General features: G+C 36.5%; 2 protein-coding genes across 2 annotated transcripts; both read left to right on the top strand.

The window, feature by feature from the left end:
- The first annotated feature begins 2,540 nt into the window (after positions 1 to 2,540).
- LOC118035722 (probable xyloglucan glycosyltransferase 12) lies at positions 2,541 to 6,001 on the top strand. Its single transcript, XM_035041342.2, has 5 exons — positions 2,541 to 3,739; positions 3,835 to 4,143; positions 4,313 to 4,603; positions 4,733 to 4,846; positions 4,954 to 6,001. The coding sequence occupies exons 1-5, from the start codon at positions 2,975 to 2,977 to the stop codon at positions 5,578 to 5,580; spliced, it is 2,106 nt and encodes a 701-aa protein (XP_034897233.1). The 5' UTR covers positions 2,541 to 2,974; the 3' UTR covers positions 5,581 to 6,001.
- Positions 6,002 to 9,646: 3,645 nt separating this feature from the next.
- On the top strand, positions 9,647 to 13,280 carry LOC118035771 (probable pectin methylesterase CGR3). The gene is made up of 7 exons (XM_035041408.2): positions 9,647 to 9,827; positions 9,979 to 10,140; positions 10,290 to 10,329; positions 10,573 to 10,614; positions 11,011 to 11,385; positions 12,054 to 12,109; positions 12,558 to 13,280. Exons 2-7 carry the CDS (start codon positions 10,018 to 10,020, stop codon positions 12,708 to 12,710), a joined length of 789 nt encoding a protein of 262 aa, XP_034897299.1. The 5' UTR covers positions 9,647 to 9,827; positions 9,979 to 10,017; the 3' UTR covers positions 12,711 to 13,280.
- Positions 13,281 to 14,930: the final 1,650 nt, after the last annotated feature.

Below are 14,930 nucleotides of genomic sequence, written 5' to 3'. Positions count from 1 at the left end.
CTAGCATATATATTTACAAGAAACCCCTTCCTCAACAAACTTGTTCGAAAGATCTACGGCTCTCAAATTAGCAAATTTACCCCACTATCCGTGTCCTTATGGCCCACTCTTGCGTGTGTCTCTTTTCGTGAATTTTTTGAATTTGAAACGAGTTCTCACGTGAATTGGATTAATGATGACAGTATCTTACCCTTACATCATTGGAAGAACAGATCGTAGCCGCATATCAATTGAGGAAATGCAAGTGCCTAGCTGGGAGCAAGCAGCGTCTGGATTGGTTTTCAAAGTGAAAGTCTTAATTCTATATTTATAAAAAAGTGAAGTCTTTATTATGCATATCTGGGATGGTGATAACTTGTGTTTTTATATATATATATATATATATTTTAAATATTTATTTTAAAAAATATCAAACTAATATTTTTTAATAATTACTGATATTAAAAATAAAAAAAACAGCCCACGTTGCAATACCACTTAAATGGGACCCTTGACTAGCAGGTTTCCTATGGTAACACCGTGGAACCCATCATTACTGTTACCGTATCTGCCCGCGTAGTATATTCCACTATTATCCATATTCAAATGACCCTGTTTCTGTCTGAAATTGTCGGTGGCATTAGGATAATTCAGACATTTAATTGTTACCTTAATTGTCCTCGCCTAAAACCCATGCGCTTTACATGCGCAGCTGCATCTATGGCGCGTGTCTTGGTCTACCTACATTCAATACTCACAGCTTGTCACGAATCGAAAATAACGCTTCCTTTGACCCATAATTGATGAATCAATCATTTTAATATATTATTCAATAAAATCAACTGAAAACTTTATGCTTCTTTCGAGTTTTTTTTCAATGTTAGCGTTGTAGAAAAAATATTTTTTAAACTAGTATAGTTAAAAAAATAATTTTTAAAGTAATATAATAGTTAATATACGAATAAAGTATTTTAGAAATATTTCTTTACATGAACTATATTTACAAAAGCCTTCATGTGAGTAATCCGATACGGTGGGTTTGCAGAGAAAATTATTTTTGGGATTAATTACAAATATGAACTCTGGCACACAATAAAATTGAGCAAGTGCAAAGATCAGCAGTGAGAGGCGCGTGAATGATGTATACTTTAAATCCTAATAAAAAAGAAAAGAAAAGAACGCCACCGGCAACTGGGCTTTGATAGAACGCCTCCAGTGCTCGAATGGGACGGCCACGAATCCCCAGGAAACAACCTTCTCTTTTAAGTTTTAATCCAGTATAATTACTATATCACATAAAACCTAACAGAATTAGATGATAAATTAAATACGGAAATCCAAATAAAAAACAATAATTAAAAAAAAGAAAGTAGGAGGAACACCCATGTCTCACTTTATTACCTCTTGCCTCATCCGCACGCGCTTGCTTGTTAGATAGTTCGTCACACATTCCCTTCCTTTTGAACTTCTCGACCTTACTCGGTCAAAGTACATTAAATTAAAGGCGAAGTTAAGAACACATATGTACTCCTCCTTTCACGTCAGCCTTGTGATAGCTTTTGTCTCTTGTCACGCTGTAATATTTCGATGGTTGAAATGAAAAAAAGTTAAATTACTATTTTTTTTCTCCAAATTATGTCTTGGATTTTTTCAAGAAAAGCAATGGAAAGAAGAAGTAAAAGAAAGTAATATGTGTTGATAAAAGTAATGCTAATCCATGTATGTTTCGAGTTTACTTAGAAAGTATTTGAAAAAGTAGTCGTATTTGCGTTTTTTGTTTTAAATATTTTTTTAATTAAAAATTATTTATTTTTATATATTTTAAATTGTTTTGATGTACTGAATTAAAAAAATTATATATTTTAACATGAAAAATATTTTAAAAAACAACTGCAATTATACTTTCAAATAGATATTAAAAAAAATATGAATTGATCTCATAAATCTATTACTTTTTATTTTTTTTTATTATTTCCTAAAAAACTCATGATTCCAGTTGTTGAAATATTAGAAATAAAATCTTGACATAACACTCGGATAAAATCAATTATTTATTGCAATTTAATTTAATTATAGTATTTAATTAATGAATAAATTAAATTTATTTAAAAGATAAAATTAATTTATTATATTTTTTATGTTACTAATTTTTATTTTAAATATAGTAAATTAGATGAGTTAACTTTTAATTTATTTTTACATTTTCTTTTTTTATCTAAAATAATTTAGATTTTATTAAAATATTTTAGAGGATTTTAAATATACTTTTAAGAAAAAAAAGAAAAGGAATCGAGGTGTGGAAAAATGTTTTTTTTTTTTTTTTTTTTTTATAAATAAAACCATCTCCTTATATTGACATGACAGATGCTGCGTGTCTATTTATGTTGCATTACAATTCATCTGTGTCTGTCTACAGTGTGCCCTCACCTACTTCCATTTCACCAAAAATTAAAAATTAATTATTTAATTCTTTTTAAAGAAGAAAAACTCTAGAAAAAAGACGTGGTGAGCTGTTTACCTTCTCTTTTCTAAATTCCTCCTCTGTACATCACTCCCTCTCTCTATATTTTCTCCTCCTCCTTGTATATAATCTCACTGCAAGCTGTAATTGAGTGAGAGCTTTTCTGGACTCATATCCCAAGTTCATTGTCTCTTTCCTCTCTCACTCTCTCTATCTCGAAAACGACCCTCTTTTTTTCTTTTCTTTTTTATCTTTACCTTTCTCCATCTTAACAAATAGTTATCGTATAAATTGTCTCCTCATATCACCATAATTTAGAGATTTCTCGCTTTAGTTACTTACCCTTTCTCCTCCACGCGTCTCTCTTTTCACACATTCTCTGTCTAACATCATGTTATCAAAATTTTAGCCTTTTTTTAGCCTCAAAACAAAGAAAAAGATCGGGTTTCTAACGCATCTGTTCCTTTACATTGCGTGTCCGAATCCTTTTGTTTTATAGATCAGAAACTCAAAAGAGAAAGGCTTTAAACGACAATGGCACCCTCGTTTGACTGGTGGGCAAAGGACAGCCATAAAGGAACACCGGTGGTGGTCAAAATGGAGAACCCAAACTGGTCAATGGTGGAGCTGGAAGGTCCGTCAGAGGAAGATTTCTTGATCACCGACTCACCGAGTCGACTCGGCCGAGACAAATCACGTAACAAAAACGCTAAACAACTCACATGGGTTCTTCTCTTAAAAGCCCACAAAGCTGCCGGTTGCTTGACCTCCATTGCCACCACAATGGTCTCTCTCGGCTCCGCCATCAAGCGCCGCATCCACTCAGGCCGCACCGACACCGAAACCACAGACATCGACCGGGAGAATGAGAACCCGACTGTGAAAACAAGATTCTATACTTCCATCAAGATTTTTTTGTGGATGTCAGTTTTGCTATTAGGCTTTGAAATTGCTGCTTATTTTAAAGGGTGGCATTTTGGAGCTCCACATCTCCAATTGCAGTACTTATTAGCGACACCGTTTGGGTTTAAAGACATCTTTGATTCCTTGTATTCACGGTGGGTCTTATTTCGTGTGGAGTATCTCGCTCCTCCATTGCAATTTCTAGCCAATGCGTGTATTGTGCTCTTCCTTATCCAGAGTATTGATAGGCTTGTCCTTTGTTTGGGTTGTTTCTGGATCCGGTTTAAGAATATTAAACCAATCCCCAAACAAGACGCTGTTGCTGATCTTGAATCTGGTGAAAATGGCTTCTTTCCTATGGTTCTTGTCCAGATTCCCATGTGCAATGAGAAAGAGGTACCTTCAAATTTCAAAATTTTAGCTCTTACTTTTAGTCGGTTATTTGGGTGCTTTTTTTTTTTTTAAAATTTAAATTTGATTTTTCCCCCTAGGTTTATCAACAATCAATAGCTGCTGTGTGTAATTTAGACTGGCCAAAATCGAAGTTTTTAATACAAATTTTAGATGATTCTGATGATCCAACTACGCAATTGTTGATCAAAGAGGAAGTTCATAAATGGCAGCAAGAGGGTGCCCGCATTTTGTATAGGCATCGTGTAATTAGAGATGGGTATAAAGCTGGCAATCTTAAGTCTGCTATGAATTGTAGCTATGTCAAAGACTATGAGTATGTTGCTATTTTCGATGCCGACTTTCAGCCAACCCCTGACTTCCTCAAAAGAACAGTTCCTCACTTTAAGGTACTTAACTTCGACTCCTTATTGTTATCTTCTTTTTAATTTATTTTCATCTAATTTCAAGTAAGGGAGTTAAATTTATATGAAACTCAGTGGCAAACTTGGATAGGTAGTTAATTTAAACTTTCTATCATCTAAAGACAAAGTGCTGAAATTGATTGTGGCATTACAGGATAATGAGGAGATCGGGCTTGTTCAGGCAAGATGGTCTTTTGTGAACAAGGATGAGAACTTGTTGACTAGGTTGCAGAACATTAATTTAGCGTTTCATTTTGAAGTAGAACAGCAAGTGAATGGAACTTTCATTAACTTTTTTGGATTCAATGGAACTGCTGGGGTGTGGAGGATAAAAGCTTTGGAGGAGTCCGGTGGTTGGTTGGAGAGGACTACTGTCGAGGACATGGACATCGCTGTTCGTGCCCATCTTCATGGCTGGAAGTTCATTTTCCTCAATGATGTTGAGGTATTACAATTTTCTTTTTAGTTTATATCACCGAGTGTTTTGTCATTGATTTCAGTGAGCATCTCACTAAATGTAGTGGCAGTTAATGGTTTGTATAAGGTTTAATAGTTTTGTTCCTTTTATGTTCAGTGTCAGTGTGAATTGCCTGAATCATATGAAGCATATAGAAAGCAGCAACACAGATGGCATTCTGGACCCATGCAGCTATTTAGACTCTGCTTACCTGATATTATTCGATCCAAGGTATATACCTTTTCGAATACCTTCTGCTGTAATTACAATTTTTCCCTATTTTTGAGCTGGTTTTATTTTGCTGATTTTGCTATGTAACGTGTATTGGTCTTTTGCAGATTAGCATATGGAAGAAATTCAACATGATTTTTCTTTTCTTTCTGCTGAGAAAGCTGATCCTACCATTTTATTCTTTCACACTCTTCTGCATAATTCTCCCCATGACGATGTTTATACCAGAGGCTGAGCTCCCAGCATGGGTTGTGTGTTACATTCCAGCTACCATGTCATTTCTCAACATTCTCCCAGCCCCCAAATCCTTCCCTTTCATTGTCCCCTATCTTCTGTTCGAAAACACCATGTCAGTGACCAAGTTCAATGCTATGATCTCCGGGCTTTTCCAGCTAGGAAGTGCCTATGAATGGGTTGTTACTAAGAAGTCTGGCCGATCTTCTGAGGGTGATCTTGTCTCCTTGGTTCAGAAAGAAACGAAGCATCAAAGGGGTTCTTCGGAGCCAAATCTTGATGAATTGAAGGAAGAAATTATGCAACAAGATCAAAAGGCTAAGAAGAAAAGGAAGCATAATAGAATATATATGAAAGAGTTGGCTCTAGCTTTCCTTCTTTTAACAGCTTCAGCAAGGAGCCTTCTGTCTGCTCAGGGGATCCATTTCTACTTCTTGCTATTTCAAGGGATATCATTCTTGCTTGTCGGTCTAGATTTGATAGGAGAGCAGGTTCAGTGAAGGAAGCATGACAGATTTTGTGAGATACATTGTCGATATAAACATGGGCGACTCGGGTGGACAACAAGTATGATTATCACTGAAAATAAAATTTACACGGGGAAGTTGTACTGGGCCGGGAGTGCTTCTTTTCTTGATTGCCCCCAACCCTTCAGAACCCCAATACATTGCGCACCCAATATGAGGTACAAATATTGTGTTATATGGACAGAATAACGACTGCGGTTGGGCAAGAAAGATACAGTAGATAGTGTTTATGCTTCTCATTACATGTAAGGTTCGTTTTATTTTTTTATTTTCTCCTTTTCTGCCTCTTTGTTTTGTTTTTTTTATTCTTTCGTTTTTGGTTCAATTCTTTTGTAAGAGAAATTGTCGGTTCAAACATCAAAGAAGAATTCTAATTACAGCTCAAGGTTCATCACTCTTTTTTGCTGTTACTATAATTCATGCCAGCTTGTTACATCTGTTTGTGGTTAATTTCTACCAATGGCCAACTTTGACGGTAGTGAAAGGAAATCTTGCTCTTCTGGTCTGGAGTCGCTCAGCTAAGACTAGCAGCCATTTCACTTCTCAGGACACTTGACAAATCACTTCGTGGTTATGTAAATTAGTGAGAATGTACTAACAATTCAGATTTCAAAATAACTTGAATCTGTGCTTAGAAACATTTTCAAGAACGTGCCAACTTTCCTGATGGCTCTTGTAAGTTGTAACTGTTCCAGGTATTGCGATATTTGGCTTGGTATTATTATTATGATTTGATTGAAAGGCTAGAGCTAGTCTTCAACTACCTTCCTCCGAAATCATCTACGAATTTATGGGTTGGCAGTGTAGATTCGAAGATCATAGTCGGATGCCGAGTAAGTGCAAAAAGCGTGCTAAGCTAGAATTGATGATAATTTGACGAGGTTGCTTTTCGAGCACAAGAACAAAATCGATCTGGTATCTGGGTTGCACATGGGAGTGTTGTTTTGTCTGGTTTCTCCGCCTGGCCCATCTCGAAGGTGTCTTAAACGTATTTATGATTAGGAAGCAGCTGGACCACGCCATGACATGGACTCTCCTTGGAAGCGCGTTCAAAAGTCTTCCTGTAGAAAACTTTCCTTTCCGTTCTCTGCAGCCTTCCCAGCCCAGCTCTCTCTTCCTTGTTTTTTGTGGGATGAACACTTCCACACCCAGTAGGACAAAAGAGGTTTAGGTATGTGTGAGAGAGGGTACGTGGGAGAGATCCATAGGTCCATGAGGAGTGCTGATCGTCCAAATGGCAAGGCTAGATCAGAGGAAATTTGAAACAAAAATCTTCATTTTTTTACAGTTTATAGTCCAGGCCAAAAAACATGAACATTGAATATTGAGATGGGGTCCACGGAGACGAGCGGTATTCAACAAGAAGGGGCGGCACATCTGTGAGCTTGACGAGCATGTGGCATCTGTTTTCTGTGGGTTTTGTTCTTCAATACGGCGGGCAAGTTGTTAGAGGCTCTTACATATGTCACCCTTAAGTACACTTTATGTAAGAAATCCAGCTCACCCATGTCTCACCTGAACTGCAGCTTCCCTGGTTTCCATATATCTATAAAAAATAAGGTTTGAATAAAAAGGGAAATCACGCGATTAACTTTTTTTTTCGCAGGTTGTTAACAAATGTCCAAATCAGGCAGATTGCTGCTGAATTTGTCAGCCAGAGTTTGTCTAAAATAATACCAACCATGTAACATGAGCGGTCTTCTCAGTTTTGCTCCCCTTTTTTCATGGGAAGCCCTTGCTTATATTGGGGTATTATCCTCCAACCTTATTCTGCTGGCAAAGGCTTGGTAGTAGATGTCATCACACATAGATATACACTCATGTCCTCCAGCTATAATCTTCTCTCTTTTGGCCAAACAGAAAGGGATCATCACGGATTGGATTTTTGCTACTTGAATTCCCAACCCTTTTAGCACTCAAAGCTATTCGCACGTTGAGTAAGAGCTTAACCTCATCGAAAGAACCCTAGTTCCGAACTAAGTCAACGTGAATTAATGGCATGCATCATAAAAAGGAAAATGGACAAGTAATATCGCCCTTTTCAAGCAGGGTTTCTATTTTGAAAGAATCTTATAAATATTTTAAGCTGTCAGGCCATTTTTGCTAGCTTTATGGTTAGGGACTTCTCTTAGGGTCAGTTTTTGAAATGGGATCCCTCAATGTGCAGCAAATTTAGTTTCTGATTGTAATTTAGCCCGTGATTTTTGTCTGATAATCACTTGCGGAACCAGGGACCACTGCAGATTAAATGCATATCAATATCGAAATATATATATATATATTGCTTTGCCTGGTAACGTAACAAAATATTTGACGGGACGGCTGTAGATTCTAGAAGATCATGGAATATGCATGCATATATCATAATCAATGATCGATCCCGATACGAAATTCTTCTGTTCATACCAAATGTGCATGTGATGAGGCCTGTTACGATCCCCCCTTCCCGCAATTTTATCGCTATATTTGATTGATACGGTTGAATTGTTCTTACAAAAATTATTAGTGTTTGTTTTGAGAAATATTAAAATCACTAATTCATTGCCGTATCGATTAGAATCACTTTGAAAAAGCGAAGCACGGGAGTCGTATCATTAATTAATGACACAATGGGCACCAGACCCACTTCTGTAGCCACGGCCTTCTCTCATGGACGACGTGCATTGGAGCAAGATAAATGAGCTGAAACTGTATAGCTACCGGCGGTGCATGCTTCTTTAAATATATACAAGGAGAGTTCTGGTTGGGCAAGGCCCAAACAGAGTTGCATGGCGGTGCCACTTCTTGCGGGCATTGCCTTGACGGATGAGCCACCAATCACCCCGCACATGATCATCACCTACCACCCTCCTTGTTATCATCTCATGACGCAAGTGATCAGCCCTCCACGTTGCGGTCACCATTACACGCTGTTCTTGACCACCAACCATGCCACACCGTTTGGGCCAAGGCTCAAAGGACCAAAAATTCCCTCCTCTTTTATTTACATTTCACCCTATTTTTCTTGATAATCTCTCTCTTATTTTTCCTTTTATTTTCATTATTTTTTTTTTAATTTCATCATTCAACATTTATTTTTTTTTAAATTTATTTTATAAAATATTTCAATTTACTTTTTATAAGATTATCACAGTCTTAAAACAAATATTCTAGTTTTTAGTTTGTACTTGGTTTTATGAGTGTCTAGTTTTATTATTGTATAATTAAGTGAAAAAATATTCTTAAAAAACAAAGTTTTTAAACTCAGTATAGTTCATCACTCGAATTGCATATTTGATGGGTTAAGTCGTGAAATCAGGGTTGATCTAATATGTCGCCGTCTCAATATAAAAAAAATTATCTTTAATTTTTTTATTAAAAGTTAAATCATGTGTTTTATTGACTATTCAGGTTGCTTTTATATTTTTAAGTTGATTGAGTCATGTTAATATAATTTTTATATAATTTAATTTTAAACTTAAATTATATCAAGAATAGAAATTTAAAGATTGACCAGTGAAGTCCGGTTTAATTCGAGTCAGGAGTTGTAAACCAATCAGCAGAGTTGCATACAAGTGGATCCAGCTTAAAGAACGCATATAATACTTTGGAGCTGGGTCCCTTGCATGTACGAAAGAAGGGCATGGCATTTCCACCTTTGCTTAGCTTTTAAAAGTAAAAAAACGTCAGAAAAAGGAATAAAGTGGATCAGGGAATCAAATACTGCTAGGAAACCTTCTGTGGACCAGGTCTTGTGGGCCTTCCTATAATCGTACAATTACCTCAGACATTAGCCGTAACGTGTAAGAATTTCAAACCTTTGGGCCTTTCTTACGATGGACACCCTGTTGGATCCGGTATTGCTAAAGGCTCTTCTCTAGCATTATGGCCCAAATAGCAAGGCCTTGATACATGCCATTAAGAAAAAGAATAAGGACCCTTGTTTTTAGAAAGAGTTTTTGTAAAATTTAATTGATTTTTTTTATATTAATATTAAAAATAAATTTTAAGAAGTTAAAAAATAATATTTCAAGTTAAAAAATATTCTAAAAAATAACCGCAGAGAAAACTGCCGGGAAAACAGTTGGCTGAAGCCCGTTGTCACAGCCGACGCGAACGGGAGTAGCAATTCCTGCGTTTGCAAACCACAGAAGAAACACACAAGTCATGTAATCTTTTAGATCCATGACATTCCTCTAGTTTCTCGAAAAATGAGGCTGTTACACTCTTACTGTCTCTAGGTAATTTCCACTTTCGTTTTTTTTCTCATCTGCATTGCATTGTCTTAGGCCGATTTTTGTCTAATTACCTTTTCGAATTTGTGCGGTCTAAATGTTTTGCATATTAATGGAGATGGTTGCCTAGCTCACTTGATTTTTCTTTTTGAAACAGCGTAGGATATCGTAAGTTCAAATTAATTAATTTGCAGCAATGTCAAGGAGATCATCAAAACATTCTCGGCGATATGGAGAGAGTGGAGGGATAGGTGCTCCTTTTGGCTTCAATTCCCAGCCACGTTCTTCCCCATATTTGCCCATTGCTCTTATTCTCCTGGTACTTGTTCATTTTGGCTTTAAGAAAAAGATAAAAAATCGAATCTGTGTATATTTATTCAATGTTGTTGGATTGAAATGGATTAGACACGGCGTAAGGATCGGTGGACTCTGATTTATTTTTTCTGTTTTTGATGGAGAATTTTTCAGGGAGCAGTCTTTCTTTTTGCTTATTTATACAGCAGTCCAGGTTGGTACTCAGTTAAACCCATGAGTAATATCTTATTGATCTCGCCAATACTTCCTCTGCCGCGTCTTCATTTCTGGCACTTCAAAAATTCTTGCTGCATGTTTACCATTTCATACTGTAGCTTCCCTGCAAAGGAGGCAGAGTTAATTAGCCGGTTGCAACTTTTCATCGCACACATTCACAGTTTCCACAACTTTTATCTTCTTTTGGCTATCTGTTGACTGTATTTTATTCGCATGGTAGGACAATTTGGCGGCAACAAACAGGCTTTTAACAGGGTTCAAGGTAAAGTTGGCTGACTTAATTTTCAGAGCTTTGGTTCATTGTAGTTTAATGTTGTGTAACAATATGATGGCGATTTCTTTTACACTGTAATCCTCAATAGGCATCGTGTGACATTTGATATCAATACTTTCCACTAAGTGCCTTGCAAATTTTACTTTTTGCTTGTCAAAATTCATTAGAGCGGTCATTTCGAGCATCTACATTTAAACTATCTAGTCCTTTTTATTTTTTCAACTTCATTTGAATGGACTTTGCTGATCATGAATAGAGTCCACTGGAGATATAAATGCCAAGAATCCTGTTTTCACAATGGTTACTGTGATCGTTGTATGTCCTTTTTTTAATACCCAAGTTACCTTCGATTTGAAGGGTATGAACTCTTTTCTGCTTATGCAGGTGATTTTTCATGCACTGTTGAGGTTCAAGAAGCATTGCCAATTTTGAAGAAGGCTTATGGAGATAGCATGCATAAAATTTTGCATATTGGCCCCAATACTTGCTCTGTGGTTTCTCACTTGCTAAAAGAAGAGGAGACCGAAGCTTGGGGTGTCGAACCATATGACATAGAGGAAGCTGATGGTAACTGCAAAGCACTAGTGCGGAGGGGTATCGTGCGCGTTGCTGATATCAAGTTTCCTCTTCCTTACAGACCAAAATCATTTTCTCTTGTAATTGTGTCAGATGCTGTGGATTACTTGTCACCTAGATACCTCAACAAGACAATTCCAGATTTGGCTAGGGTATCAGCTGATGGTCTTGTAATATTTACAGGTAAAAGGAACCTCTGGTATCAAATATGCTAGAAATTTTCATGCGCACCTTTTGATCTCAGTTTTTGTTTGTTGAGTGCTGTTTTTAAAATTCTCAAATTCTCATGAAATAGGCCGATATTCTTCACTAGGTTAGATCAACTGATGATTTTTTTCCATTTATGAACTACATGTAAAAGCCATACCAATCAACACCTACAAAAAAAATTTACGTCTTTTCTTTTGCGGCTCCTTGAAATTGGATTTTTTTGAAGTTCTGTGTTTATATTTGCTCCCTTAAAATCCATGACCAGGATAAGCTTACCAGTTCTTAACGTTGTAGAAAGACACATACACCAAAAAATGGTACTTGAGAAATGAATAAGTTGGGATTTTTGTTCCCAGAATTATTGGTGATGGGATATAAATTTATTATGGCAAAAGATTGTTACAGATAGCTGTCATTTTGCTAGATGATCTCGGATCAACTCATACTCTCTCTTTCAGATGAATATAAATAACGTATTGAATTAAAAATTAGAAATACAGATACAATCAAAGTCGATAAGGACTGGCTGTAAATGCATCAAGTCTGATAACAAACAGCCCAACAAAGAAAGCTAGAAACAAGAACAATAGAAGCCTTTTGCGCTTCAACTTTTAAATCACCTTTTGTTGTGATAAATGCAGGCCTTCCAGGTCAACACAGAGCTAAAGTTGCAGAAGTGACCAAATTCGGAAGGGCGGTAAGTGACTTAATTTTGGGATCAGAATCGGTTCCTGGATCACTTCATGTTGTCTCTGTTTAGGAGCTGCATGGAATGGTAGCACACTCGCATAATATTTATGTCGAGATGAGGTTCTGCGTCTATGTTATATAACATATCATGGTCTGAAAGAAATATTATGGAAGTTAGATCGATTAACTAACTCAACGTTTCTAGCCTGGTTGTCTCTCTTGTAAATAAAATAATGAAGATTCCATAAGTCTAGCCCTTAGAACTGTTGGAGATAAAACAATGCTTGACATCTAGAAATTTATTTGCACAACATTTCCAAATACTGTTCTTAGAGTTATCTTTATTGTGTGTCATTTACAAAACATGTCTGATCTGTTTCCGTATCATTGAACTCCTTCTACTCTGAAAATGATGGGATGCAAGCTTTTTCTTGTTCTTTTTTTTTGCGCTGCAGGCTAAATTGAGGAGCTCGACTTGGTGGGTACGGTTTTTCCTTCAGACTAGCTTAGAAGAAAATGAAGCTGCCATTAAGAAGTTTCAGCAGGCTGCAAAAAAGAGCTCATACCACCCAAATTGCCAAATTTTCCACCTCAAGTCATTCAATTGAGATCATATTTATGCACCATCATTTTAATTGTAATTTTCCAACTCAAGCAATACAGCTGATGTCTTCTGCATAATCACTGTCAACATCGATGTCTTTGCATCTAAATCATTTTTTTTTTCAAGCGCGCATTTGTATCAGAGTAATTCAAATTCTTTACGAATGATTTATCCCAAAACAGGAAAAAAAAGAAGCAAATTCCTCTAGAAAGTTTTCTTGCATTGATGCTGTCACCACTGTGCGCAAGATCAAACTAGGCCTTCGCCGTCAATTGATTGATCCAGTCGGTGTTCCGTTGTGTGGTCACGCCTTGTTTTGGTATTCCGTTCATGCACGATTATTTTAAGAAAAAAAAGGGGGATCATTTTATGTCCCGTCAAGTACAGTTTATACATCAGCGAGTGAAAAATCTGGGAAACTCATGTCCCAGCTATCGTGTAAAATGCACATCTGGAGAAGCATTGCATGGTGCTCAATTTTCTAGTCGCTCCATGGCATGTGTTCGTCATGAAAAAACACGAACTTCTGCGTTACAGCGATGAGTGGCCGGTAGGTTGGCAGGAACGTCTACACTAGGACCCTGTTAGATTAGTAGGTGCCTCATCTCAGCATGCAGTATGAGTATGTTCTGTGAATATGATAAATCATTTCAGAAAAGGTTTCATATTCAACTCAGTGAACGGACGATGGTAAATGAATTATTCAGTCATTTTCAAATCTTCTAGAAGTAGGATAATTAAGATTGGTTGTAGATTTGCAATGAATGTCATAATCTTGTTCTTGATTATTAATGACAGTGATTACAACACAGTCGAAAACTAGTTGCTTGTAATCATTGACCGCAGAATTTTGTTGAATCAAGTTCACAATAATGTGGATTTCAGAGCAGTACTCTCTGAATTGCGCGCCTGAGGTCCTCCCGCCATTAGTAGTAGTCTGATAGAGCTATACCCAACTTGAGATTCACAGCCTTGCTTGTGTCACAATAATTGTTCAAGCACCTGGGTCCTTGAACAGGTTAATGGCATAAATTATTAAGGTCCATTTCGATTTCAACTGCAATTTTGCTCCTCTTTGTACTCCATTGTAGGCTGTAGCTTGCCAGTTTTCACCAGCTGTGGTCCTTTTAATGGTAAAATGTGAAGAATACGCTCAAAGGAAACTTGACCCCAATTACGACAGCACTCTTCTCTCCTCTATGATTCCAAGTTTTTTGTTCCAAGAATTTGTCCACGACATTACAAGTGCAAGAAACCAATAGACAGAAGATCACTTCGGTGTGGTGACTGGACAAGGAATAAGACAATATGCGTGGCCTGGCCCTGCTTTCTTGTTCTTGCGAACTACAAACTGCAAATAATCAAATAGCCGACACCTAAAAATCTTTGACTTTGAGGTGACCCAAGCGTGCTCGTGCGGTAGCAGGATGTCCCCTTGAGTTTGAGTGTATCAGCGAAAGAGCCAAAGTAATTAATGTCTGGCTGGTCTATGTAGAAACAAAGCGTTGCTAAGACAATTATAATGAGACCTTAGACTTTTATGTGTGCATGTTGGTGTCTTCACGACAGACTACGGTTTTTTTCAATGAAATGCTTTGAATAGGACTAAATTAGTCAAGTGTGTCAGGGGATCCCTCTGCACTTGTGGGAAACATAATCCAATATCAACAGCCAATATTAACTGGTTTGGAAATGAGAAATTGTCAGATGTTAGGACATCGACAGCTGAAAGACAGCACAAACCAATTAATATGTGTTTTTAGTAACGTAGTTGAAAGCGCTCCTTCATAATTTTTTTGTTTTAAAAATAAATTTTAAATTGAGATTTTCACATCTCCAAACATATCTCAATGAAAAACTTCATAGTGAGATAATCTCCATGTCTCAACTAAGCCTTCATACTTGTCTTCAGTATCTCTAAAAAGATAAGATTACTCTCCATGTCACCGTGACCATTTATATTTAAAAGGATTAAAAATCTTTTTACAAGTTTCTATGATCATTTATTTTTAAAGGGATTAATGATCTTTCTTCAAGTTTCTATGACCACTTATTTTTTTAAAAAATTAAGAATCCTTCTGTAAAAAAATTAGTAAAATTATGAGAACTCTCATGCAGATGTATTCATAGAGAAAATAACATCTCTATAAAAAAATTAAGTTTTCTCTTACCACTTTTACTGCTTAAATCTTTCAGATATATCTATTTTAAAGAGGAATAATTA

Source organism: Populus alba, chromosome 2 (genome assembly GCF_005239225.2).
Source record: "Populus alba chromosome 2, ASM523922v2, whole genome shotgun sequence".
Lineage (NCBI taxonomy): Eukaryota > Viridiplantae > Streptophyta > Magnoliopsida > Malpighiales > Salicaceae > Populus > Populus alba.
This window is presented reverse-complemented; position numbering and strand designations above follow the sequence as displayed.